This window comes from Danio rerio, chromosome 8, assembly GCF_049306965.1.
Source record: "Danio rerio strain Tuebingen ecotype United States chromosome 8, GRCz12tu, whole genome shotgun sequence".
NCBI classification, from domain to species: Eukaryota; Metazoa; Chordata; class Actinopteri; order Cypriniformes; family Danionidae; genus Danio; species Danio rerio.
Genome location: NC_133183.1, coordinates 37,508,052 through 37,533,433, shown reverse-complemented (window position 1 = coordinate 37,533,433; position 25,382 = coordinate 37,508,052). Strand labels below are relative to the sequence as shown.

General features: G+C 34.9%; 1 protein-coding gene and 1 long non-coding RNA gene across 4 annotated transcripts in view; one reads left to right on the top strand and one right to left on the bottom strand.

Annotated features, from left to right (window-relative positions):
- The window catches only part of LOC141375774 (uncharacterized), a 57,777-nt gene extending 37,981 nt beyond the window's left edge, over positions 1-19,796 (top strand). The window contains exons 24-26 of the long non-coding RNA XR_012384563.1: positions 5,122-5,179; positions 19,084-19,145; positions 19,254-19,796. This is a non-coding gene — a long non-coding RNA (uncharacterized lncRNA). The remainder of the gene's footprint in view (positions 1-5,121; positions 5,180-19,083; positions 19,146-19,253) is intronic.
- On the bottom strand, positions 19,727-25,162 carry LOC141375699 (E3 ubiquitin-protein ligase RBBP6-like). Of its 3 annotated transcripts, XM_073910576.1 has the most exons (7): positions 24,200-24,792; positions 23,910-24,006; positions 22,062-22,137; positions 21,827-21,915; positions 21,690-21,750; positions 21,448-21,587; positions 19,727-21,352 (listed from the first exon to the last, which is right to left on the bottom strand). In XM_073910576.1, exons 1-7 carry the CDS (start codon positions 24,357-24,359, stop codon positions 21,178-21,180), a joined length of 798 nt encoding a protein of 265 aa, XP_073766677.1. In that variant the 5' UTR covers positions 24,360-24,792; the 3' UTR covers positions 19,727-21,177. The 3 variants fall into 3 exon arrangements, with proteins under 3 accessions (XP_073766677.1, XP_073766678.1, XP_073766679.1); XM_073910577.1 differs by lacking the exon at positions 21,690-21,750 and having other exon boundaries at positions 24,200-25,162; XM_073910578.1 differs by lacking the exons at positions 19,727-21,352; positions 21,690-21,750 and having other exon boundaries at positions 21,443-21,587; positions 24,200-24,746.
- Positions 25,163-25,382: the final 220 nt, after the last annotated feature.

Genomic DNA, 25,382 nt, shown 5'->3' with positions numbered 1-25,382 from the left:
TATAGAGTTAGTGACTACCAAGTTAGTTGAAATTCCGCTGATAATTAATGGAAGCTGGGAGCTGATAACAGAGTGCAGAGTGCCTTTTGTTGACACTATCTCTGAGTGAACCCAGGGGGCACAATTGTCAGCTGGAGGAGGATTCTTCCAGTAGAGAATCTTATTAATATTACAAGCCCAGTAGTATTGTTGGAAGTTGGGAAGTGCAAGTCCTCCTTTGGATTTAGGAAGTTGGAGAACTGATTTCTTGAGGCGTGCAGGCTTGTTGCCCCAGATAAATGAACGTAAAATACCATCCAAATTAGTAAAAAAAAGATTTCTTAATGAGAATTGGAACATGTTGAAAAAGATAGAGAAATTTAGGTAAAATAACCATTTTTACTAAATTAATACGGCCTACAAGGGACAAAGGTAGGACCATTTAGAAAAGTGTAATTTGATTTTATCAATCACTGGTTGGAAATTATTAATAAATAAGTTATTGAATGAGTTGGTAAAGAAAATTCCAAGGTATTTGAACCCACTTATAGCTATTTTAAAAGGAAAATGTGAGTATGAGATCTTACTCGCTTCAGAGTTGACAAAAAATAGTTCACTTTTCTGTAAATTTATTTTATAACCTGAGAGGTGACTGAATTTATCTAGAATGTCCAAAATCACTGGTAGGGAGGTGGCCGGATTAGAAATGTAAAGTAAGAGATCGTCAGCATAGAATGAGAGTTTATGTACTAAGCCATATCGTGATATTCCCTCAAAACCATTATGGCTACGGAGCCATATAGCTAGAGGCTCTATAGCAAGGTTAAAAAGTAAGGGGGAAAGGGGACAGCCCTGTCGTGTTCCACGTTGAAGGAAAAAAAGGGGTGAATTTAAACCATTAGTGTAAACTGACGCAACTGGTGATGAATAGAGTAACTTAATCCAAGAGATAAAGTTAGCATCAAACCCAAACTTCTCTAAAATAAAATATAAATAAGCCCATTCCACTCTGTCAAATGCCTTTTCAGCATCTAATGACAAAATTATTTCTGGTGAATCAGAAGGAGGTGAAAAAAGAATATTAAGAAGTCTCCTAGTATTAAAGAATGAGTGTCTCATTGGTATAAAGCCTGTCTGGTCTAGACATATTAAAGATGGTAGTATAGATTGGAGACGGCATGACAATACTTTAGCCAAAATTTTAAAATCCACATTAAGCAGTGATACTGGCCTATAACTGCTACAGTTGGTGGGGTCTTTATCTTTTTTAAGAAGCAATGATATTGAAGCTTCGCATAAAGTGGGTGGGAGGTGGCCTTCTTTAAATGAATCGTTATATAACCTTGCTAAGACTGGGGTTAGTGAGGAGGCAAATGACTTATAAAACTCGGCTGTGAAGCCGTCCGGACCTGGCGATTTACCAGATTGCATAGATTTAATTGCGTCTTGTATCTCTACCTCAGTGATAGGACTGCCTAAATTAATAGAAAGAGTTTCGTCAATTTTCGGAAATGTTAAGGCATTGAGGGAATCCCAGCTTGTAAAGTTCGAGGAATTTTCTGACATATATAATGTTTTATAGTAATCTAAAAATACAGAGTTAATCCCTTTATGATCTGATGTCAATTCACCTGTTGGCGCTTTGACTTTTGAAATCCACCTTGAGGTATAAATTGTGCGGGCTTGGTGAGCCAAAAGCTTACCGGCTTTGTCCCCATGTTCAAAGAAACGTTGCTTGCTTTGTCTAAGTTGTCTTGCTATTGTATTTGTCAGTAAAAGATTATGTTCTGCATGTAACTGTACTCGTTTATTATAAAGGGAAGGGGAGGGGGAAGAGGCATATAATATATCTAATTTGTGAAGATCATCTGTGATTGAAGACAATCTGGAAGTTTCAGTTTTCTTCAAGTGAGATATAAAAGAAATAATCTGCCCCCGCATATAGGCTTTAAAAGCTTCCCAAATAGTTAGACTACTGATATCTGGGGTCTGATTAAGTTCAAAATACAAATTAATTTTCGAAGCTACAAAGTTTTTAAAATTGTCATCTGATAATCTGGAAGAGTCTAATCTCCAGATTGGGGATGTAAGTCTGTTAGGGACTAAAACTACATCTATGGATACAGGGGAATGGTCGGAAATTACTATTGCATGATAGGTACATGCCTTGACGCAGTTAAACAGTTTATTATCAAGAAGAAAGAAATCAATCCTTGAGAATGTATGATGCACATGTGAGAAAAAAGAGTAGATTTTATCCTGAGGATGTTTGTGTCTCCAAGGGTCAGAGATACCCAACTGAGAACTATAGTCTGCCACTATTTTTGCCGACTTGGATAAAACTGATTGCTTAGAAGAGGATCTATCCAACACAATATCTTGAACCAGGTTAAAATCCCCCCCAATAAGTATATAGTGGTCAGCCACATTCGGGAGAATAGAAAAAAATTTTACAAAAAAGTTGTCGTCATCCCAATTGGGAGCATAGACTGAGGCCAAAATGATTGGGACATTGTTTAGCTTGCCTTGGACTACTACAAAACGACCATTTGGATCTGAAATTATATGCGACTCTTCAAACATAACCTTTCTATGCATTATAATAGCTGCCCCACGAGCTCTTTGAGAAAATTTGGAATGGTAAAAATTACCCATCCAGGGTCTCTTAATTCGTGTCAAATCAGAAGATTTTAAATGTGTTTCTTGTAGAAACATAATGTCAGCCTTTAGTTGCTTTAAATGTAATAAAACCTTGCCAGCCTTGACCCAAATTATTAATTCCTTTGACATTCCAGGAGATTAGACGCATCTCATTGCCATTCACTGTAGTTACACTAGCCATTTCCTGAGATCCTGATTTTGACAGACTCCATGTTGAAATAAAACATTAAAAAGTTAACAAAGAAACCAGAAAAAAAAGCAAGAAAGTAAAATAAATAAATAATTGAAATAAATATAAAATATTCCCCATAGAAAAAACCTAATTGAGCATTTAGGCTCCACATCATAAACCACTTCTACCTTTCTAGGTTAGGTACTCCCGCTTTTTTTTTATATTAAATTTACGTAAGTTAGCAGCTATGTTACAGATCAAAAATAATCTGAAACCTTACTTTCAAATGTCAAGTGAATGGAAAAAATACAAAAAATGTAGAGAACCATCTAAATATCTTTAGAAACATCTAAAAAACAAAAGAAACAAGTAACAATAGAATACTATGTATCATCTATTCAATCAATTGTTGTAAAATAGCAAAAACCAAATATCGATAGATGATCAAATAAGGCACTTAAACAGACCTCTATTATTTGCATTCTCTTACAATGGTAATCAATACAGTGAACAAACCATGATGCACATTGCACATAACAAAAATAAACAATGCTGTGACCGTTCTGATAAGAAAAAAGGAAACTCAAAATGATACTATTGTAATAACAGGGATAAAAAAAAAAGTTCCTCATCTTGATAATGTATTGCAATAAATTGTCTGCAGCAAAAATTCAGTTCAGTTTCTCAGTTTTATCAAAAATGTTCGAAAGGAAGTAAAATATAAAATAAACAAATAATGATAATGCCAATAAATGGTCAGCAAAAACTAAACATCGTATGTGCAACACTTAACGTCTGTATTGTACCTGATCGTAGCGTTCTTAGAAAACAGCGCGTTTGAGAGTGCACGCAGCCAACTGTGCGTCAGGTATTTTGAGCTACTTCAGTGAGGAGAGGCAGACCGGATAGAACGTAAATATTCCTCAGTTTCAGACACCGATGTAAACGATCTTCGACTCCCGTCTTTGGCTGTAATGGACAGTCTCGCAGGGAAAAGCAAAGCTGGTTTGAGCCCCAAATTGTACAACTCCCCCATCACCTGTCGGTATTTAGAGCGTTGTGCCATCACCTCAGGTGCATAGTCCTCATATATGGCAATTGGGTGGCCTTGAAACATCAGCTTCCCTCTTTTGGTTCTCGCTTCACGGATTATCATTTCCTTTTGCTGATAACGGTGTAACCGGATGATGACCGCGCGTGGCTTTTCACCGGCCGCAGGTTTGTTGACGAGAGCCCTGTGGGCTCGGTCAATCTCCGGTGGAGAAGAAAGAACATCTTTTCCCAGAGTATCAAATAGAAGTTGTGAGAAGAAGGTAGAGGGTCGCGGTCCCTCCATCGCTTCTGGTAGACCGATAATGCGGATGTTATTTCGGCGGCTCCGTGATTCAAGATCGGTGACTTTCGCGAGCAGCTTAGCGTTACTGTCGGACAGGGCGGCGCAGGTCGCTTCCAGCGTTAGCATGCGCTCGTCAACAGCGTTAGCATTAGATTCAAGAGAAGCAATCTTAGAAGAATGTTCTGTTACCGCAACTTGAACGCAGTCGATTTTTGACTCGAGTGAGGATATGGTAGACTTAAATTCGGCTGATAAGGCCTGGCGGTGTTCCTCCAACAGCTTCGCAATCTCCGCCATTTTGAGCTCGCTGGAGACGTTGTCAGCAAAGTCCGTTTTGGTGTCTTTTTTAGTTTGTTTACTCGATTTTGAGGTCATGTTGACACTAAAATGTAAACTACGTCGTTGTGGTCAGGTTTATAGACAATATTATGTACAAAGTGGCTGCAAAATCACAGCAATAGCGGGAGCTACGCGTAGACACGTCTACTCCATCTGCTGTCCGACGTCGTCGAGCCAGTCGCTTTGACCAACACAGAGTTGTTTTTTACAGAGGTTTGTTAATTCTTTTGTCAAGAATTAACAAACCTCTGTAGAAAACAACTCTGTGACTGGCTCATACCCAAAAATGACAAATGTGTCATCATTTGCACACCCTTTATGGGTTTATTTTTTCTGTTAAACACAAAAGAAGATGGAAGATGAAAACCTGTACTCATTGACTTCCATATTTTTGGTGTTTTTATTTTGGAAGTCAATGATTGCAGGTTTTCTTCTTCCATCAAAATACCTTGTTTTTTGTTTAACAGAAAAAATAAACTTGTAAAGTAGAAAAGTCCAATAGTAGGAAAAATAATAACATGGAAGTCAATGAGTGCACGTTTTAATTTATTAAGAAAATAAACTAATAATAATTAAAATAATAAAATAATTTAAATAAGTGAATAATAATGTCTCTCTCACTTTCTCCCTTCAGGAAATAACAGGTAAATCTTGACAGAAACCCAGGAAGCCAGACAGTGATGGTGGTGATGGTAAGAATTTCTGTCAATAACAATGCAGGAAGAAACTAAGTAACTAAAATTACTTTAAAAATAATGTGCATTTTAGGCCTTTTTTATTTTAAGCAAATTTTAAGCATGATCTAAAGGGTTGAGTTTATTTTCTTAATGAGTTATAGGTGTATTTTGAGAATAAACCAATCAGAGTCTCATCTCCCATTCCCTTTAATAGCCTTGCATCGTGCCATAAGCGCATTTGCTATTTACATGACGTAAAGTAAGTTTAAGTGGAAAAACTGAGCATTTCACAAGCAAACAGTTAACAGTTATTTTTAACAGAAAACTGTTAAACAGAGCATCTACCGCGCGAGAATGAGAGATAAATGATCTACTTTCACTTTCGCTCTTGGTGGATAGGAAAATCTTTACGCACAGACATCAGTTAGCCTAATAATAATAATTAATTGCGTTTGTTAAGCGCAAGTATTTGTTTCAAAACTATTTCTAAATGCAGTTCTAATTTTCAGCAAATGAATAAATGAACAATAATAACTAAGTGTTGTCATAAACCTGAGTTATATCCTAAAAAACATGTTGCCCGCATATGGTCTAAAACCTGCAGGTGGGCAAATCTAAGCTTTTTTTTTAATAAAACAAATATAAATATGGATATAATAATTAATACTGCTAATAATAACATACAAAAGCAAATTGTTATGAATAAAAACTATTGCGTCGTAGAGAGATAAACAGTGTTTGTTATTTTAAAGTAATAGGACTAAGATGGTCAATAAATAAGCTTTTTATTTACCTATTAATTCACAGTTTTAATTTACATTTTTTGATTATATTTTACTCTTATTTTTACCTATTAAGAATCTTATTTTTTTCTTATTATTACTCTTATTTTACTTTTATTATATTTATATTTTACTATTATGTTATTTTGTCTCAATTACTGTACATTAATAGCAAATTAATATTTAAGTAGGCCTAATTATTTATTTAAAAACATTACCAGCGAAATACTGAGAAACGGTCTGGCGCTATTTTTATATACAGGCCTATCATAATTTTAAAGAAAGCTGCAAGGTGTGCTACATTATTTTAAATTATTTTTTCTGTCTGTTACTTGAAGTTCAGTGCGTGTGCGTGTGCGCTGAGAGACAAGGCAATATTGACAAAATATTGAATTTTGTTTTTTATATTGCATTGCATTAATTTGCAGAGATGTTTTATAGTTTATACAGGCCTAAAATAAACGCTTTGGTACAGAGTTATTATTTTAAAACAAACCTGTGTTTGTAATGATAGATGTAGGTGTCACAAAATACTTTTTAAATCAGTGTTTTTATTAATATGATTATTATTTATTGTGAACAACACTTAATAAATACTGAAATGTCCTTAATACACACCTTATTTTTTTATCAATTACAGTGCTTCCCGCTAGGGCTGCTCTATTATGGGAAAAATCATAATCACGATTTTTTTGGTCATTATTTTAATCACAATTATTCAAAATGATTATCAGTTCAAGTCAAAATTATTAGGGCTCCTGTGAAATTATTATTATTATTTTTTATAAATATTTCCCAAATGATGTTTAACAGATTCAGGAATTTTTCACAGTATTTCCTATAATATTTTTTCCTTTGGAGAAAGTCTTATTTGTTTTATTTCAGCTAAAATAAAAGCAGGTTTAAATATTTTGAAATCTATTTTATGGTCAATATTAATAGCTCCCTTAAGCAAAATAGTTTTTGATGGTCATCAGAAGAAATTACTGGTATACAATGACTTGCCCAATTATCCTAATTAAGCCTTTGAATCATACTTTAATCTGAATGCTTGTATTTTGAAAAATATCTAGTAAAATATGTGCTGTCATCATAACAAAGATGAATGAAATCAGTTATAAAAAATTAGTTATTAAAACTATTATGTTTAGAAATGGGTTAAAAAAAATCTTCTTTCCATTAATCAGAAATTGGGGGGGAAAGTAGGGCTAATAATTTAGATTTCAACTGTATTCATTTATTTCTTCCCTGCAAAGGAAAGGGAAATATGTACAATAGAATAAAAATATGAAACAAACTGTGCTTTAAGCATCTTCACTGTAAAAAAAAAAAAACTTTGATTATAGCTACTAAAGTCCTTCAGACAAGAACAGTGAGGGATTGTCTTCTTTTGTTGTTTGATTAATGGTAAAAACAGTCGGCAGCAGGAATATCACGCACTTTCACTTTAAGAGCAGTACGGTTCTGATTTATGGTTTCTCTTTCACATGTCTTTTGATTCTCAACTAGTTTGTTTATTACTTAAATGAGAGTTAATATGAATAATCACTGAACATCGCGTTTTGATACCTATTTGACCATTAAAATGCTCACATTAAGATAACTTTAGATGTGTGTGCTTTGCTCTGAGCACACAGTGTGCGAATATGTGTGTGCCGCATACACACACCATGCGGTCTCATTCATGCTTTTAAAACATGAATGATTCGAATGTACATCAATGAATGATGCACATGCCGTGCTGCAAAATTACAATGCATGCTTTTAGTAATATTCACGTGAAACTGAGCTTTGCAGAGCAACAAATGTGTACAACTGAAAAGAGGACGATATATGATGCAACAATCGTTTTATCTCGATTAATGATTTTCATATTCGTTTGAAGCTATAATCAAAATCGAATTTTCGATTAATTGCATAGCCCTACTTCCCGTATGTTTATAATATACTTGCGAAGGTAGCAGGCCCGGCGCCAGGATATCATAACTGAGGAGGCATTTTAATCCCATGACTAATTTTGGTCCCTCTTGTTCCTTTCATTTAGGCTATTTATTCACATTAATTATTACTTTGCATTACTGCCTAAGTTACTGACTCAAGGCAGTAATATACTTTTTTATAGTAATAATGATATGCAGTTTTGCTATTATTGATTTTATACCATTTATCAACGCAGACAGATCATGGTTCATTGCCAAACGAGTGCTTTATATCAAATTTTATTATCCTTATATGGGCCTATAATAGGCCTATAAAGGTTTAAAGTTTTAGGTAAAGACGTCAAACTATGCCCATACATGCAAGCCAATCCACGGTTAGACTATTCTATAACCGGTAAATAAATATAGTAAAATCAGCATTACTGAATCACGCTTCACAAAACCTTAACCAACCAAAATCAGTGTTAGGAAAAAGTTAAATGTTACAATCAAATGTCATTAAAAAAAATTTATTAAGTTACATTTTAAGGCATTAGTACGGAGACTCAGAAGGGACGTGATGGTGAAGAAAAAAATTGGGTGGAAGAAAAAAAAACTGAGTGGGAGAAAAAAAAGGATGGTAGAAAAAAAAACAGTGATAGGAATATATATATATATATTTTTAAGTTTTTGTTCCCTCACAAAGATGTTTTGCGTTATCCACACTTCCTGTTCACTTCATACCTGTCAACCCTCCCGTATTTTACCATTCTATCCCTCTATCATACTATTGTTAAGTATTTTCCCATATTTCTCATATATTTTTATTTTTGAAAGCATTCTGAAACAAATATAAAAATGTCTGCATTTACTTTCTTTTCATTAAAAGCTGTGGGTTGATCATCGCCCTTCATATGCAACCTCTGAATCAGGGAATGATAAACTGATCCCAGATCAACTTCTGTACATGCCATTTAAAGAGGAGCTAAAGTGCAGGATTCAGATCTGTGTTTAAACAGACAAATATACTTAACAATATGTAAACATGTTCGTCCTGTGTGTTTTATTTTAAACACAACTCATTTTCTCTTAAATGAGCACAAACAGTTACTTAAGTAATGGAATACTTTCATTATAGATCTGTGCATTCTTAAATTGACACCTCTGATATGAAATAAAAGAAAATGAGAGATTCATTTGCTGCTCATCACTTGTTTGATAACAGAGGTGTCGCTTTAAATGGTGTGTATAGAAGCTGATCTGGGATCAGTTTATCATACCTAGCACATCCGTATACATGCATTCGCTAATTCACAGGTTGCATATGAAGAGCGATGATCGACCCACAGCTTTAATGGAAAGAAAGAGAAATATGGGAGAATCCCAGCAAAAACGGAAGGCTTGGGAGAATCCTGGTAAAACAGGAGGGTTGACATGTATGAAGTGAACAGGAAGTGTTTGTGGAAAAACAGTTTTGCGAGAACGCAAAACATCTGCGAGGGAACGCAAAAACTTCCAAAAGAGGATTTTTAAATAAAAATATAGTCAAGGTAAAATGTTCAAAAACTAGGTCTGAGTCACTCCTTTTCTTCCGCCGTCTCATTAACACACCTTTATTAAATTACAATAATTAACAAATTGCACAAACAAACAGTAATATTTAAGAGTAAACTAATGAGCTATTTAAAAGTACACTTTAAAGAAAACCACATTTATAAGAGAGACTGTGCCTTAAAGCATATACTGCTCTGTCACACTGCTTTTATTTATTATTTTAGGTTTGTTTATGAATGAATTATTTAAGTTAAATATTTCATGTATGTGGTTTAATATTTAATTGGTCATTAAATCAAATGAAGAAGCTAGCTACTTTATTTTTTGACACTTCAACCGATCAATAAACAAAGAAATGAACAACCACAGATTATTTTATTCTCTCTGTAAAGTATTTAGATACTTAGACTATACTAAATAATTAGACTATTCTATATAGTTTTTAACATTGTTTGGGCTCAGTTGGGATTATTTGTTAATGAACTGCCACTCATCTTTCCATTAAACATTTTGATATTAAAATTATGTTTTAACTTTATGTCTCCAAGATTGCATTGTAATTTTCTAAGTTAAACTAAACTAGTTAAACTAGACAATTAAAATATGCTGTAAAAAAGTTTAGGTTGATAACTATTTTATTTTGGCTGGAAATGATTTACTGCTGGTTTTATCTGACCAGAGAACAACACAATGTTGGAATTGACGTAGTAGCATTGTGTAAAGTGCGATATGAGACAGCATATTTAATCCTTGCACTATTTTAAGTGAATGCATATGTATTCCACCGACTCCAAAATTAGGAGTTAAGAGTCTCATCCAAAAAACCCAGAACCGAACATCCCTAATCGACGCCCCATTGATGTTTCTTTGAACATCAGGTGCCATTATTAACTGTTTATCAAGTTAAATTTCAAACTGAACCTATAAATGTTTTTGATTAATTCAAAGTATAGCCCAGACTATTTTTTTCCTTTTCAAAATCAGTAGCAGTATAGCCTAAACAGGACAGTTTTACAAATGTACAGATAAGCATTTTTATAACTGAACATCACAAAAGGCCTACAAGAATTTTCAGTCCATTTTTATATACAGGCCTATTATAATTTTAAAGAAAACTGCTAGGTGGGCTATATTATTTTAAATCTAGCCTATATTATTTTTATTAATTTCCTCTGTATCTGTCACTTGCGATTCAATGCACACGTGCTGAGCGAGACGAGAAATAAGGCAATATTGACCATTTTTTATAGGCCACTATAGTATATAATAGTTTATTTTTACATATAGTATTGCATTAATTTGCATTGACGTTTTGTAGTTTGTAGAGGCCTAAAATGAATGCCTCGATTTGGAGTTATTTAAAACATAATCCTGCGTTTTTAACATTCTTTAAACCAATGTTTTTTATTATTATTATTTAATGTGAATAACTTTTAATTAAAAATTGTAATGTATTTATTACACCACCTTATTGGGAAAAAAAAACGATCAATTACAGTGCTTCCCGCAGGTTTGAAATATAGGACTTGCAGCATTGAAACACCATTTACCCACATCACATAGTTAACTATGCGACAGACAAAACTTAATTGCATTTTTAATAATAATTGTATTTATTATGACACTTTTTCTTTTAATGGGTTAAAGTAAAAAAAAAAAAAAAAGAATGTTACAAAATGTTACAGAATGTTTATGCTATTTAGGAGCAATGTGCAGCCACTGACAGGTAAAATTCGCTTTTCTCTCTCAAGTTCAAAGCAAATTAGGCTTGCCACGATAGACGGTGTTGACGGTGATACCGGTTTTAAGACGCAACACCGGTGACATCACGTTTTTACCGTGACACCGTCCTCACATTTGTTTTTTCTAAGTATTCGTTTTTTTTTTATTTTTTTTTTATTAAATATTTATTTTAATTAAATGGAAAATAGAATTCGTAATAATTTACTTAAGGCCAGAGCATGCTTTATAATTAAAATCTGAACATAGTAATGCGTCATATTTCATTTATCACGTGAGAATAAATATGCAAGGCATACTCTCATTTTAAAAATCACGCGACCATCATCTCACAGTGTTTAATAATAAATATCTTATTTTTATTAAAACAAGAATGATGTAGCAATGCCGCGCCATTGACAAGCCAACTGCAGAGAAACAAAGCAATCATCACGGCAACTGAAGTGAGCACTTTTTCCGAAGTTCAGCTCTTCTTTTTTGCACTTTATGCATTTCATGTAAAAAAAATAAAAGATGAATATGCCTACAAGAATGTAACCTGTGTGCGCGCGTCTTTTATCACTGAGGCCGCTGTCTTTAAAAACCAAAAGTTGCTTCATCTGTCTGGAAATATTTCGGCTTTTAATAAATGAAAAGTTAATTTAGGTGAGGCAATATTAAAAATTGCTATAAAGTAACTGTGAAGTGCGGCTACACATCGAATCTGAGGTCTGATCTCATCTCTCTCTCGCTATCATTCAGACATCGAAACGCCACACAGGTCAAGTCGCAAAACTGAGGCTGGTCCCAGCTGACAGGTAGAACAGCTGAAGCCTTTGCGAAATCTGTCAAAATACAGCGCTGAAATTAACAGGCACAAATATCTTTGAGCCAGAAAGTCACGGAGTTGTGTAGCCTATTAATTATATTAATTCTAATAAAATGAAAACCAAATTAAACTATTCATTGCATTTTTCGATTGATAAAAATATACGTAAACGAAAAAAAATCAAAGGGTGGCTAGTTTGTATTAATGTGTCTTAAAATTAATAAAAATATGCTCAGCTTATTTAAGCTTCACGGTTATATGCTGCGAACCACGTTACTGAACTACAATATCTCCGAGGGAGACTATATAACTCGATAGACAACATTACCTTGAGGGATTTTAAAAACAAAAGGTGTTTTAAAAAAGGAACAACACGCCAATCGGCAACAAATAAAACATCTTGCCAGGGTATGCTGTGTGTAATCCGCCACTGACAGTGACATAAGACACCTGCGCCTGTCAACTGTGCTTGTAAGAGAGCTCAAAGCTTGTATCGATATAACCAAAAAAAGCAAGATCATATAGTTATAAATATTCCATAACAATACTTATCGAAATATTTATACATTTACATGTTGATTATTTTTTTAGCCTGTTAAATAAAATTACTTTTATTTAGCCTGTCTTTAGATTTTTTACACAATGTTTAATTTCTTAACATTTCTTTCTTTTTTATTTAAAGTTTATATATAAAATGAGTGCTAGCTTGTTTAGTTGTGATCATTATGCAAGGATCATATTTCATATTCGGTTTATTCTTCACTAGCCTATAAATTCGTTAATAAGGCTATTTTATAAACGGATTGTTCATAAGGACTAAGCTATTAATATATAATGCAATAGGCTAAATAATACATTAAGAAATTGAAGTCAGGTAGGACAACAAAAGACAACCAAACATGTTCCCCCTGTTAGCAAATGTAACCAAAAAGTATCTTTACGTGCAACAAGCTGCTCATCTGAGGGTGTGTTCAGCACGATGGGGAACATAGTGAGCCCCACAAGATCCCATCTTAAGCCAGAGATGGTCAACATATTGGCCAGGATTCCTCGCAAAGAACAAGTAAACCTCACTGTTAATAAATGCCAATTTACAATGTTTTATTTTATTTTATTTTTTAAAGACTGTGTCAACCTGTCATTTTTGTAATGTAATTTTGAAAGCTTTTCTTTTATATTTGTTTCTTGTTCATTCGTTTAATCTTATTTAAACTTTGTGCAATTTAATTACTTATCTTGCTATTTTATTTTCTTATTCGTTTTAAAAACATTCTAACATTCATCACATTCGTCCATTCAAACAATTTACGCCGAATTGGCAATTCCCGCAAAACTGAAAGTGAAAGTATTATATGCATTTATAAGCTATTTAAAAGCAGAAAGAAAAGAGGAAACCCCGACCCCCACTATGATACCGGTATTACCGGTGTTGTCACATGTCGATTAACCGGTGGGGAAATTTCCTCATCGTCACAACCTTAATTTGAATGATTTTAGATGTGTATATAAAATAGCCTATGTAAAATATTAACATCATCAAATTAATAAAATAATGACAAATTTGAAATAAATGACAGAAAAGTTAATAAAAACAGACATTCTCTAAAAAATGTAAAAATCGCAATATTAAAATGAGTAGATTTTTTTTAAATAAAATGCGTTGATTAACTATTACTATTGGTGTATATATTTTACAGCCAGTCTAGATCTCATTACGTCCTCTCCCGAGTATATAGCCGAAGTTTTTCTTAGTCGTTTACATTAAAGAATCTATTATTTACTTTTTCTCTCTGTATCGCGGCTGAGTGTGCGCTGTCAGCTGAATATAGGCTTAAATTAAATCTAAAAAGCAACTAGCCTGCGAGCTAATATTTGTTCTTTTTTTTTTCGCATAACAGCCAATTTCAACCGCGAGGAGATACCAACAGCTTGATATGCAACATTTTCTAAAATGTTATTTAGCTCGGAATAAAAACAATTCACAAAAAATGATTTAGTGTGTGTGTTTTTTTAAGATTGGATTAGCCTATTTCACAGTGTGTAAACATTAGAAATAATAATTAGGCTAAAATACAGTAGATTACCCCTTCATTCAGATATATGTCGTTGTTTGGGAAACTCTCCCCTGGTCTAGAAGTTTCTCTTGCTTCTTATCTGCTCCACAAGCGCAGCACGCTTCTTCCTCTGGCTCTGCACCAGGGCTGGGTTTCCCAAACAACAACGTAACTCGCGGCAGAAATATCATAGTACAATGTGTCGTTTGGGAAAAGAACGATGTAGTGACGAGTGTGTCCCAAAACCTGTAGTTTCTCTGTCACAGATCTATTGTTTGACCCACATTAGTTATAACGTAAAATGCCCATAATGATGCTCTAAACGAGGTGGTAACAATTTCTTTAGAGAGAGAGAAAAAAAAAACATTATTTTATTTGCAAATTATATTGTTTTACACAATCACACATTTAAAAAAAAAATCTATCATAGTTTTGGTGAAAACATGCACTTATATTCCATATTAATTGAAATATATATAACGGCACATATAAGACCTATATTTGTTTCCTTTACAAATATTATTAAGAATTTCATTTCTAATTTCATATATAAATCATTAATGGTTGTAGGCCTAATTTACAGTAGGCTATTTATTTAGAAATAGAAAAAACTTTTTAATATAATATTAATTATTATTATTATTATTAAAGTAGGATATTGCAAACAATATGCAAAATAAATGCAAACAATATTCCATGACTCCCAATATCAATTGCTACGAGCCTAATATAGAAATTTTAATTAACACGTAGTTCAGTCCATAAGTTGCTGTGAATAGAAACAGCCTATATAAGCCTACATTACCAGAAGTTGGCCTATAGGTAAAAGGTATATAACCGGGGATTTTGTGTCAACCTTGCTTGTGAAATATACTCAAGATATACCCCTGCCCTCATCTCAAACAAAATGTTTGGCTATTAATGAAACAGCCTGTCTGAGGTGTTAATGGGGCATTGCGCTTTAACCGAAAACAACAACAACCCAAAAGCACTAAATTGGTTACAGGGGTTGCTTCAGAAAATTGCCTAATAATAATAGAAGTAGTAGTAATAATAATAATAATAATAGTAACTACTGGCATGTTTATAACTAAAGTTGTTTTTACTTCGGTTGCACCACATGCTCTTAAGGCAAACCGTAGTTAGTAAGGTCATAAGCTCTCCGTAAAGTCATACATAGTTGCATTAAATCACCTAATATCAAATAAAAAGTGTTTCAATCGTTAAACTGATTTAGAATTCTGCAACTAATGCATCTACATATAACTGTTCTTTGAAAATTTGCTGTGAATGCACACAAATTACACAAAGTTATCAAAACATAAAACTTGATTTTTTAAATATTCTACACGTTAAAGAAAAAATAGCAGGGAGAAAAAACCCAGTCATAAAGAAATGTATGTTAACACAAAACATTTCTTGAAACAAAATTAAACTCTTCATTCACAAACCGAAAGAAATGCGAGATTTAGGAAGAAAATAAGGCTGTGAATAGAGGGAGATCATCGCAAGCTCCTCGATGTAAACTAATCTCACCGTCATCTCTTTTCTACCATTATACATGGGGGGAGGCTGCGGTAAATTTTTAGTTGGAACACAGCGTTAGGTTTAAACTGAGTGAAATGCTGCAACACAGAAATATTTAGTAGTGCGTACATTGTAAATTAGTGTCCCTTTAAGTCACAACTAGGCTTCATTTTAACTTACACACTGCTGGTGCAACTGGCCCCATGTAATCAAAAAAGGCTGCATATTAATAAGTGGGTCGCGGGTTATAATCTAAAAGCTATTGCCAGTCAAACACAGCACAGCCATTACAGCAAAATGGAGAGATTTAAATGTACATATTGCACATATGGAATTATCCACTCACTGCATGTCGTCTACCCTGATAAACATGCTAATTGTCTTATTATTATTAATATTATATTGTATGCACTTATGAAATTAAAGTTTATAGAGCCTGGTTTATACTTCTGCGTTATGATCGGCGTAACCCACGGCACATGCAACGCGCGTAGCTGTTTATTTTACTTCTGCGCAATGTCTCTGTTGGTCTGCATTAACACTTTCAAAACGCTAGTTGGCAGTGAGGTGTTAATGTTCCTCTGTGTTGAGTTTCTTCGCTGTTGTTTTGTTTTTTCTAAACGCTTCCTGAACATGCAAGTGACTCAAACTCGCTCATTTTGAGGCTGGAACCGGCGGACGTGGAACAACTTTAACTATGAGATAAACACAAAACAAAACTTTCTATCCAGAGCTCCTTCATGGGACTCCACACTTGTAAACAATCGCTCTATTGGGCTCGCACCACTCGCACGGCTCTTGGTCCCGCCCCCAGACTTGTCAGCGCTGCCAAGCCGACCAATCACGACCATCAAACAAATCACGACCTTGCGCTCTGTGTCGTTGCGACTTGTAGTTACATTTTTTGAGAGGTGCACATCATCGACGCCGACGGCCAATAAACAATGCTTAAACATTAAAATGTGCTTTTAGAAACTTCAAATATTTATGTTTCTAATATTTAATTATACATTTGCTGTGTTTAATATAGGGGATAGAATAGCATACAGTTTATAAAAAAAAAAAATTTTGTCCTTTATACCGAAATAGGCCGGCTATAAGAGGAGGCGCTCTATTAAACAAGCAGAAACAGCACAGACTGTTCACTCTGCATGCATGTGAAAGAAATGAACAGAGAAAAATAAACAGACGATAAATAATAGGCGACTCACCTTACGTGCCGATATGCCCATTTATTTAATTCATAACTGCCACTAATAGCTATGCAAAAGGGAACCTATTTTGAGTGTTTGGCATGTAGTGACAGATTTTCAAATATTTGTAACCTGGCCTATAATAAATAATAATAATTATTGATAAAGCAAGTTATACTGCAATCAGGTGATGTGTTTCATTGACTCGATAACCTTAATATTTTGTAGTGTGTGCTGTGACGCGATTTTCATTTCTTGCAATGTGCGCACGTTTAAGATTTGAGGTAATAACATCGCCATGATAGTCAAAGAAATGTAAACATTCTTTTTACCCCAACACAATTTAATAGGGCGCTATAAAGGCTAAACAACTTCATTCTTATATTTGTTTAATTTTTGCAGCCTGGGGCTATACTTCTCACCATCTATTGTATCTTTTCTAAAGCATACAGTATAGTGTAAAAGCATGTTTATTACTAAGAAAAAAGAAAATGTATTTTTTAATTGATCACATCACATAATCTACTGTACACTACATTACACATACAGTAAGGGCTGCTCTATTATGGGAAAAATCATAATCACGATTATTTTTGTCATAATTGCAAACAAGATTATTCAAAACGATTTTTCAGCTGAAGTCAAAATTATTAGCGCTCCTGTGAATTTTTTATTTATATTTTTTTAATAAATATTTCCAAAAGGATGTTTAACAAATTCAGGATTTTTTTTACAGTATTTTCTATAATATTTTTTTTCTTCTGGAGGAAGTCTTATTTGTTTTATTTTGGCTAGAATAAAAGCAGGTTTAAATATTTTGAAACCTATTTTAAGGTCAATATTAATGACTTGCCCAATTATCCTAATTAAGCCTTTGAATTGTACTTTAATCTGAATGCTTGTACTTTGAAAAATATATAGTAAAGTATGTGCTGTCATCATAACAAAGATGAATGAAATCAGTTATAAAAAATTAGTTATTAAAACTATTATGTTTAGAAATGGGTTGAAAAAAAATCTTCTTTCCATTAAACAGAAATTGGTGGAAAATGGTTGCTAATAATTCAGGAGGGCTAATAATTCGGATTTCAACTGTATATATGCAGTTATTTTCCTCCCTGTAAATGAGCAAAGGGAAATATGTACAATAGAATAAAAATATGAAACAAACTGTGCTTTAAGCTTCTTATAAATGAATAAATGATCACTGAACACAGCATTTTGACACCTATTTGACCATTAAAACGCTCACAGTAAGATAACTTTAGATGTGTGTACTCTGCTCGTCTAGCCTAAGTGCACACACACAGCAGCATGTACAAATCAGATTATGAAAAATGATGAAGAGCATGCTTTTCCTTTTATCCTTTATTTTTAGTTTTTTTTTTTTTTTTTTTTTATTTACACATTTTTTTAAGTGGTGAGGACAATATTCACTGGTTCCCCCCTCCTGTATAATAATTAAATGTTACATTTTTAAGAACTTCACAAATAGCCTAAATAACACTTTTCAGTATCAGTGATAATATAAATAGTAACTAATAATAATAATGATAATAATAAAAAGAAGAACAAAAAATATTAGCCTATTGATAACAATATAAGTGAGATGTTGAGGAAAAAACAGCGTAGGCTACTAACTCTCCACTGTTTTTGGTAAATTCTTTGACAGAAAAGCTAACATGCTGACACATTGTCTGGATTAAGCAGACCTAGTTGGAGTCGCAATGTTTCCAGCAGCACTCAATACACGTTCAGACTTTCTATCGCAGTGCTTGTAGCGCAAATGCACAAATGCTTTTTCCTATGCTACATTTCTCGTCAATGTCTTCCATTTATCACTTTCTCTTTTGTATCTGGCCATTTTTAAATAGGGCTCTGCGATATCTGGCTGACAAAAAAATCAAAAAATAAATTTTAATTTTTATAATTTTATATATTTTTATTTTATTTTTTGTGCTCATAATATTGACCTTTGCAGTTTTTACCTTTTTATTATTCAGCTAAACTAAAAAACGGAAGACTTTCTCCAGTGGAAAAATATAATAGGGAATATTATGAAATTATTGATTGCCTTTTTTTAAAATTAAGAAAAGTCTTTACATGGAAAGGTCATATCACTTTCAATAGTCCACAATGATTCAAAGCAGCTACTGAAAGTTATACTCGCATATGTTGCTGTTAAATCATGTAGTTGTGTGATGTATAACCATGGTGTAAGTGCACACCTAAGGATTAACCTTTTTTCCAAGAAAGAGACTTTTAAACGATATTGATGAACAGTTGATATGATCTATTAAAAGTCAGTGATGCTAACAGTTAATCATCTTGTTTGCTTTCAGGCTCTAGCACTGGCAGAACAACCTACATGAGAAGACCATGGACAAAAGCAGACGTGAAGGCTGTAATGAGTTCAAAAGACTGATTATTATTATACACATTTTCATTTTTTTTCCTTGTCACAGAGTGACAATATTTAACCATTTTCAAACCCACTTCTGTTCCATGCCAGTGCTTCACAGTCCATCATCACTCTAGGGTAGTCTCTACATTGCTCTACAGTTTGCCTCTGCTTCTCAACCCATGTCTGCCACTACTCCACAGTCTGGTACTGCTCCACAGTCCAGGTCCACGTCTGCTTCATGAGCCTGGGCAATACCCATCACACAAAAATACATAACCCACAAATGCAGTCCCTCAGACTAAACATTTACAACAGTGTTGAGTAGCAAAAAGACATGTTTTTTGTTTTTTATTTACATGTTTGAAAATGGTCAAATATTGTCACTGTGACAAAAAAGTGAAAATGTGTATGATATTAATTAGTCACATTATAACACATTATATTACTGTCACATTACGAAATTTAGTTTTTAATCTGTTTTGTGTTCATATCATTCTGTATGTATCATTCAATTTGTGGAATCAAACTTTTATGTCTAGTTTTATCTTTTTTTCTTTTTATCTATCTTTTTATCTATTTTTATCCATCTATTTTTTGTTCTTGTCAGAGCGATAATAGTTGATGCATTTCATAATAAAATGTATATACATGTTTAGTTCCCCTGCTGTTTTCCTGGACTTCAAAAGTAAAATAAAAAAAGTTTATTTTTTTATTTCTGTCATTGAGTGGCAATGTTTTGTATTTGACAGTATTCTAGTGCACTACCATGTTGTGTTCTAGTATAAATATTTAAATTTGAAAAAGAATAATCTGTTGAACGACTTAATTAAATTTTAAAATACCATTAGTTTGTTTATAAGCTGTAATCATTCATTCATTCATTTTCTTTTCGGCTTAACCCCTTTATTTATCAGGGGTTTCCACAGTGAAATGAACCACCAACTTATCCAGAATATGTTTTACGTTGCGGTTGTTCTTCCAGCTGCAACCCATCACTGGAAAACATCCATACACACTCATACACACACACTACGGACAATTTAGTGTATTCAATCCCCTGTACCGCTTGTCTTTGGACTGTGGGGGAAACCGGAGCACCCGGAGGAAACCCACTCCAACACAGAGAACATGCAAACTCCACACAGAGTTCACAGAGGGGAACATTTGTGCTCTGGCCAAGTAAAAGAATAAAATAATGAATATGTTATCGTACAGTTGTGCTTCTGGTTGTTCATGGTTTAAGGTTCTTTGCCAATTATGGTCTTTTTTTATCTGAAGTTGCCTTTCAAAATATCTACTGTCTTATAAAATAAGAGCAAAGGCCCTTAAACAATTAACTCTTCATACTTTAATGTTAAAATGCTGTCTTTTTCAGGTTATTGTTCAACAGTACATTAAACAGATTGTTTAACTGATACAACACAATAAGCCTACAGAATTGTTAAATCAAAAGTGTATTTTAAGCAAAATAGTATTTTGTCATTTAAGAAGTGACAGGCAGAACCTTAGCAACTGAGATGGGTTTAGCAGGTGTCTAGCTGAGGAAAGCCAGAGTCTGTTCTGTTGTCACCCTTACTGCAATAGCAGAATAGTGTGATATGTAAAATGTGTTAATCAGTCCTTTTAAACCATGAAGGGGCTAGGTTTGTGTGTAACATGTAAACAGACCTTGTAAACCATGATTTTGTCTGTCCCCATAAGCCTGTGAAATGTCACATAGTTAATTTGAGTGTGTTGTGAAACTAAAATTGCTGTTTTTAAGCGTTGTTTGCCTTTTGTAGCTCAAATAAAAAATTTTGGCACAAGTTTTATGTTCGTAGGATGTTGGCAAAGGTATGTCCCCGTAAACCACCAAAAAGTCACATTGACCTCATAAACCATGTATGCCTGTATGTGTGTGTGTTTGTTGCACTGCTGGAGTGAAGGTTAACCAGTCCACACAGTTCATGCGGCTATAATCTTTATTATCTTTTATTAATAAACTATGTACAATATTTACACGTCGGCTCCAGGTCTCTTGGATGAAGGTCTCTCAGCGACGTGGTCTCTTCTGGTCGCCGCGCGTCTCTGGTGAAGATGGGGAGCGGGACCGTTTCCCTCCGGCGTCCCGGACCGAAGATGCCGCACCTGCTGAGGACGAGGAGGGCAAAGGCTCGGTCTGGCAGGAGAAGGACGGCCTCTTTCTCTTCTCAGCAGCATAGGCCTCACTGAACAGATCGAGCGCAAACACACACAAGCAGACATCATGTGAGATTTGGACAAACACTAGAACATGCGGCTATGCAAAGTACAGTTTACTCACGCGTCTATGATGGGAATGACGTATCTGCCGCTGCCGTCTATCATGACTCCCTTTCGGTCTGGGTCGTCCACCTCCAACAGGAAGCTGCGGGGAATCCCTGTGCTCTTCCGGATGCGCTTGTGCGGCGCGGAGCGGCTGCCCTGTGAATTGAGGAGTGACAGTCAAACTCGGAGCAAACAATCTGACTGATGAGGACAAGAGCTCAAGTTCACAGCAACCGTGAGCTTGGAAAACCCAGTTACCACATTAGTGGGGCAGTGCCTAATGTGGTGTCCCGGGATCCCAAGCAGCCTCATGGCCTCACTAGTGAACATCAGAACCATGAGAATCAGCTCAGACATCTCTCACAAAGCAAACCTGTCAGTGTCTGAACGCTCACCTGCTGGAGTAGTAGCACAGGCTGGACTGGTACATCACCGCTTTCAGCTTGTCCTCCTCTGACGCCTTTGCCTCAGCCAGATTCTCAGTCTGTTTCACAGGCATTTGCACATTTGAATCTTTTTCACCCTCAACCCTTCAAACAATCTCAAATCTCCCTAAGAAGCTGAGTGCGTGTGCGTATATTGTGTGCTTTACATTGTGTTTTGCTATTGTGCTATTCATTTGTTCAATACCTTCAACAACTGCTCCAGTGAGAGGAGTGAAGGATCAGCTCTAGGTGAAGGTTCACGCCAGCGTCCAGCTTGATGTCTGCAAAACAAAGGAGCTTGTGTGACTAAAACACCAGGGACAGACCAGGGGCCTGTTTCAGTAAGGAGGTTCAAACAACTCAGAGTTTAAACTTGAACTCTGAGTTGATTTACCGAGAGATTAAAAACTCAGAGTTTTCGGTTTCAGAACAGCTGATCTGAGTTGGGTCAATCAACTTCGAGTAGACCAACTCAGAGTTAAGCGCGCACACTGTGACTTTAAAAAGGCATTATCAATGGAGCGCAGACATTACGAGTGACTATGGCAATGTCTTATAAAAGAGATCACCATTTCTTTCTCCAGCTGAACTTGATGTTCTCATGCAAAGTTATAGCAAATATGAGTGTATATATTTGAAAAGAAGCAACCATCAGTGAAGAAGAGACAGTTAGCGTGGGAAAACAGCTGCTCAAGTTAATGCCTAATTTAACTTTTTAAGTATTTAAATATTTAAGTATAATAAAATAAGTAATGTAATTTGTGACGTTTATATATTTTTTTCTAAACTTTTTTATACATTTATTAGTTTTAAATGATTTAACAGTGCACTTGTATGTCTGCCTTTTTTATTGATCAAGTGATAGAGGTTAATATAACATTTAGAAGGTAAGCAGTACTAAAAATAATTTTTAGAAAGAATAATAATCCCATTAATCTAGTTACAGTGCATGTCGAAGGTGAATTTAATTTAATTATTTATTAAAAAAGGATAAGCCATTCTAGTACAGTTCTTCTGTGTGTGACTAAAATGTAGGCAATAGCTATGTTTCCATCCAAATATATTACATAAATTTATGTGCAAAACTGGAATATTGCATAAAAGATGCGAATAAAATTCCATCCAACGAGTCAAAGAGAAAAAAATTGTCACTTCCTGATTAAACTGGCACCAAATATCAACAGTAAAAACAGAATTTACTGTGGTAGAAGAAGCTGCGTCAATTAATTCTTTATTTAGCCTAATTAATGTACTTGCGCCTCGATGTCAGAAGACAATGCTGAAACACAATGAACACGTGGGGGCGTCTGAAGCCATGAGACGTGGAGACTCTTGACATGCACCAGACGTTCAGAGGTAATTAATAATATACACTAATACTGAAACAGTTAAGGCATTTTAGAATGACTAAAACAATATTTAAGACATGTTACAGTGTGCTCAGCCTGCTGGTATGTCCATTTACACACATTTTCATTATCATATGATCATGATCTTTTTTTTAATGCACATACTGTAATTTGTTCAGTAAAAGTGTTTCCATCGTAGTTTATGCGCACATTTTCTATTGAATAAAAGTTTATCCTACTCAGTTATGCGCGTTTTTTATGCATATTTTAAAAATTTATGTGTATCATGACGTTTCTATCAATCGTTTTTATGCACGTATCCAAAATGAGCATTAAAATAGGTGGGTGGAAACGTAAGGCTAAGGCGAGAAATACCGCTTCATCTTTAAAAAAGGGGAGGAGACAGACAGAAACTTTGAGTTTAGAGAATAAAACCTGCTTCTGACCAGGTTAGATTCACAGAGTAAGTTACCACAGTAACTGACTCTGAGTTAAAGTTACCTCTCTTTCAGAAACAGGCTTGACTTACCCTGCTTTCTCGAGTTTAACAAACCTGCCATTTTGAAACGGAAAACCCAGAGTTTCTCTTATTTCAGGGTTAAAATACTCTTGAGTTTTCAGTTAACCTCCTTTCTGAAACAGGCCCCAGGAGTCTTCATATAACATCTAACAGAGGACGCGTGTGCTCATTTCATAGCACTTACCCAACAAATCTTCTGTTTGAGGACTTCAGTCCCGCCGCAGGGATCCGTCTGATGATGACCGACGTGTTTTTAGGGATGAGAGCATCATCTGTGTATTCTGACAGCAAAATAAAATCAGAATCAGCACATAATTATGGAGCACGGTATACTTTGAGAGCCATTAGCCTTTTAAAACAGCCAAAACATCCCTACATGTCAGCATCAGCACCACCTTACAGCTTCCAGAAGTGTCTGATGTAACGCATCTAATGTTAGCGTAGAACAGTTGAAGTGTCTTTTCCTCAACTCACCTTCATCAGTCTGGGCGTTGCTGATCTTCAGCTGGCAGAACTTCAGCCTCTTGCTCCTCATGATCTGCCGCTTCAGCTCCCCCGCGCTGATGTTGAGGCCTTCAAACTGGAGCGAGTCGTAGGTGAGTCGACTCTGGAACCTGTAGTGAACACAAGACATACTGAACACAAACACAAAGCACAGCGTAATAAAAAGGGTCAAACCTGAGTGATGGGAACAGCAGGCGATCAATCGACGTATCCAACGATCAATAATATCGATAATCTGGAAAAATTGTCACGGAGGACGCAGAGATCAGATGCCAATCGACACAGCGAGATTCAAACAACACCCACAGGACGGTTGTCATGGATGCTGATGATGAACACGTGACGCATGCGCTGTACAACTTCCGGCAATATTATCATTATTAATATTAATTTTATTGATAGTAGTAGTAAAATCATTGCGATAAGTATAATAAAATAAACAGCAGAACAGTTGGCCATCTCTGAATAATACACAGCGACGTTTCCCTGCACGAACGATTCAGGCCTTCGCCAAGAAGACTCGGGTGAGTCGATGATTCAGGGATTGATTCAACTGTCCGTTCATCCTATTGGCTTCTTTGGCTGAATGAATCGTTCAATGCTTTACTCAAATAAAGCGGCCTCTTGCTGCCACCTATTGGGGGTTTGCTTTTTTGTTTTCAAAAGTACTTTGACACTTTTTTAAAGGCACCTTTAAGTTCATTTTTGCACAAAAGCTCGTCTCTGTGCGTTCCAAATGGTTTGAAATTTCCTTAGCACATGGTTTTCTTGATGCGTTTGAAATTTTCAATGTAAATCCACTCGTACTTGCATTTGATCTTTATTATGCCTTAAAATCAAAACTATACTAAAGGTGTCTTATCCAAATGCAGATTTTCATTCAAAACGTTATGACAGAACCATATTACTTTACAGTGGCCCATGGATATATATATATATATATATATATATATATATATATGTGTGTGTGTGTGTGTGTGTGTGTGTGTGTGTGTTTGTTTGTTTGTTTTTATTACATGGTGGGGACCTCAGCATGATAGCACACTCACAAAGTGGGGACCAAAAACACACTATGTTTTGCCTTTAAAAGACTCAGGGGGCGTTGCTGATATGCCTAGTGCAGTTTTTTTCACTGATCCCCACCTTGACCATT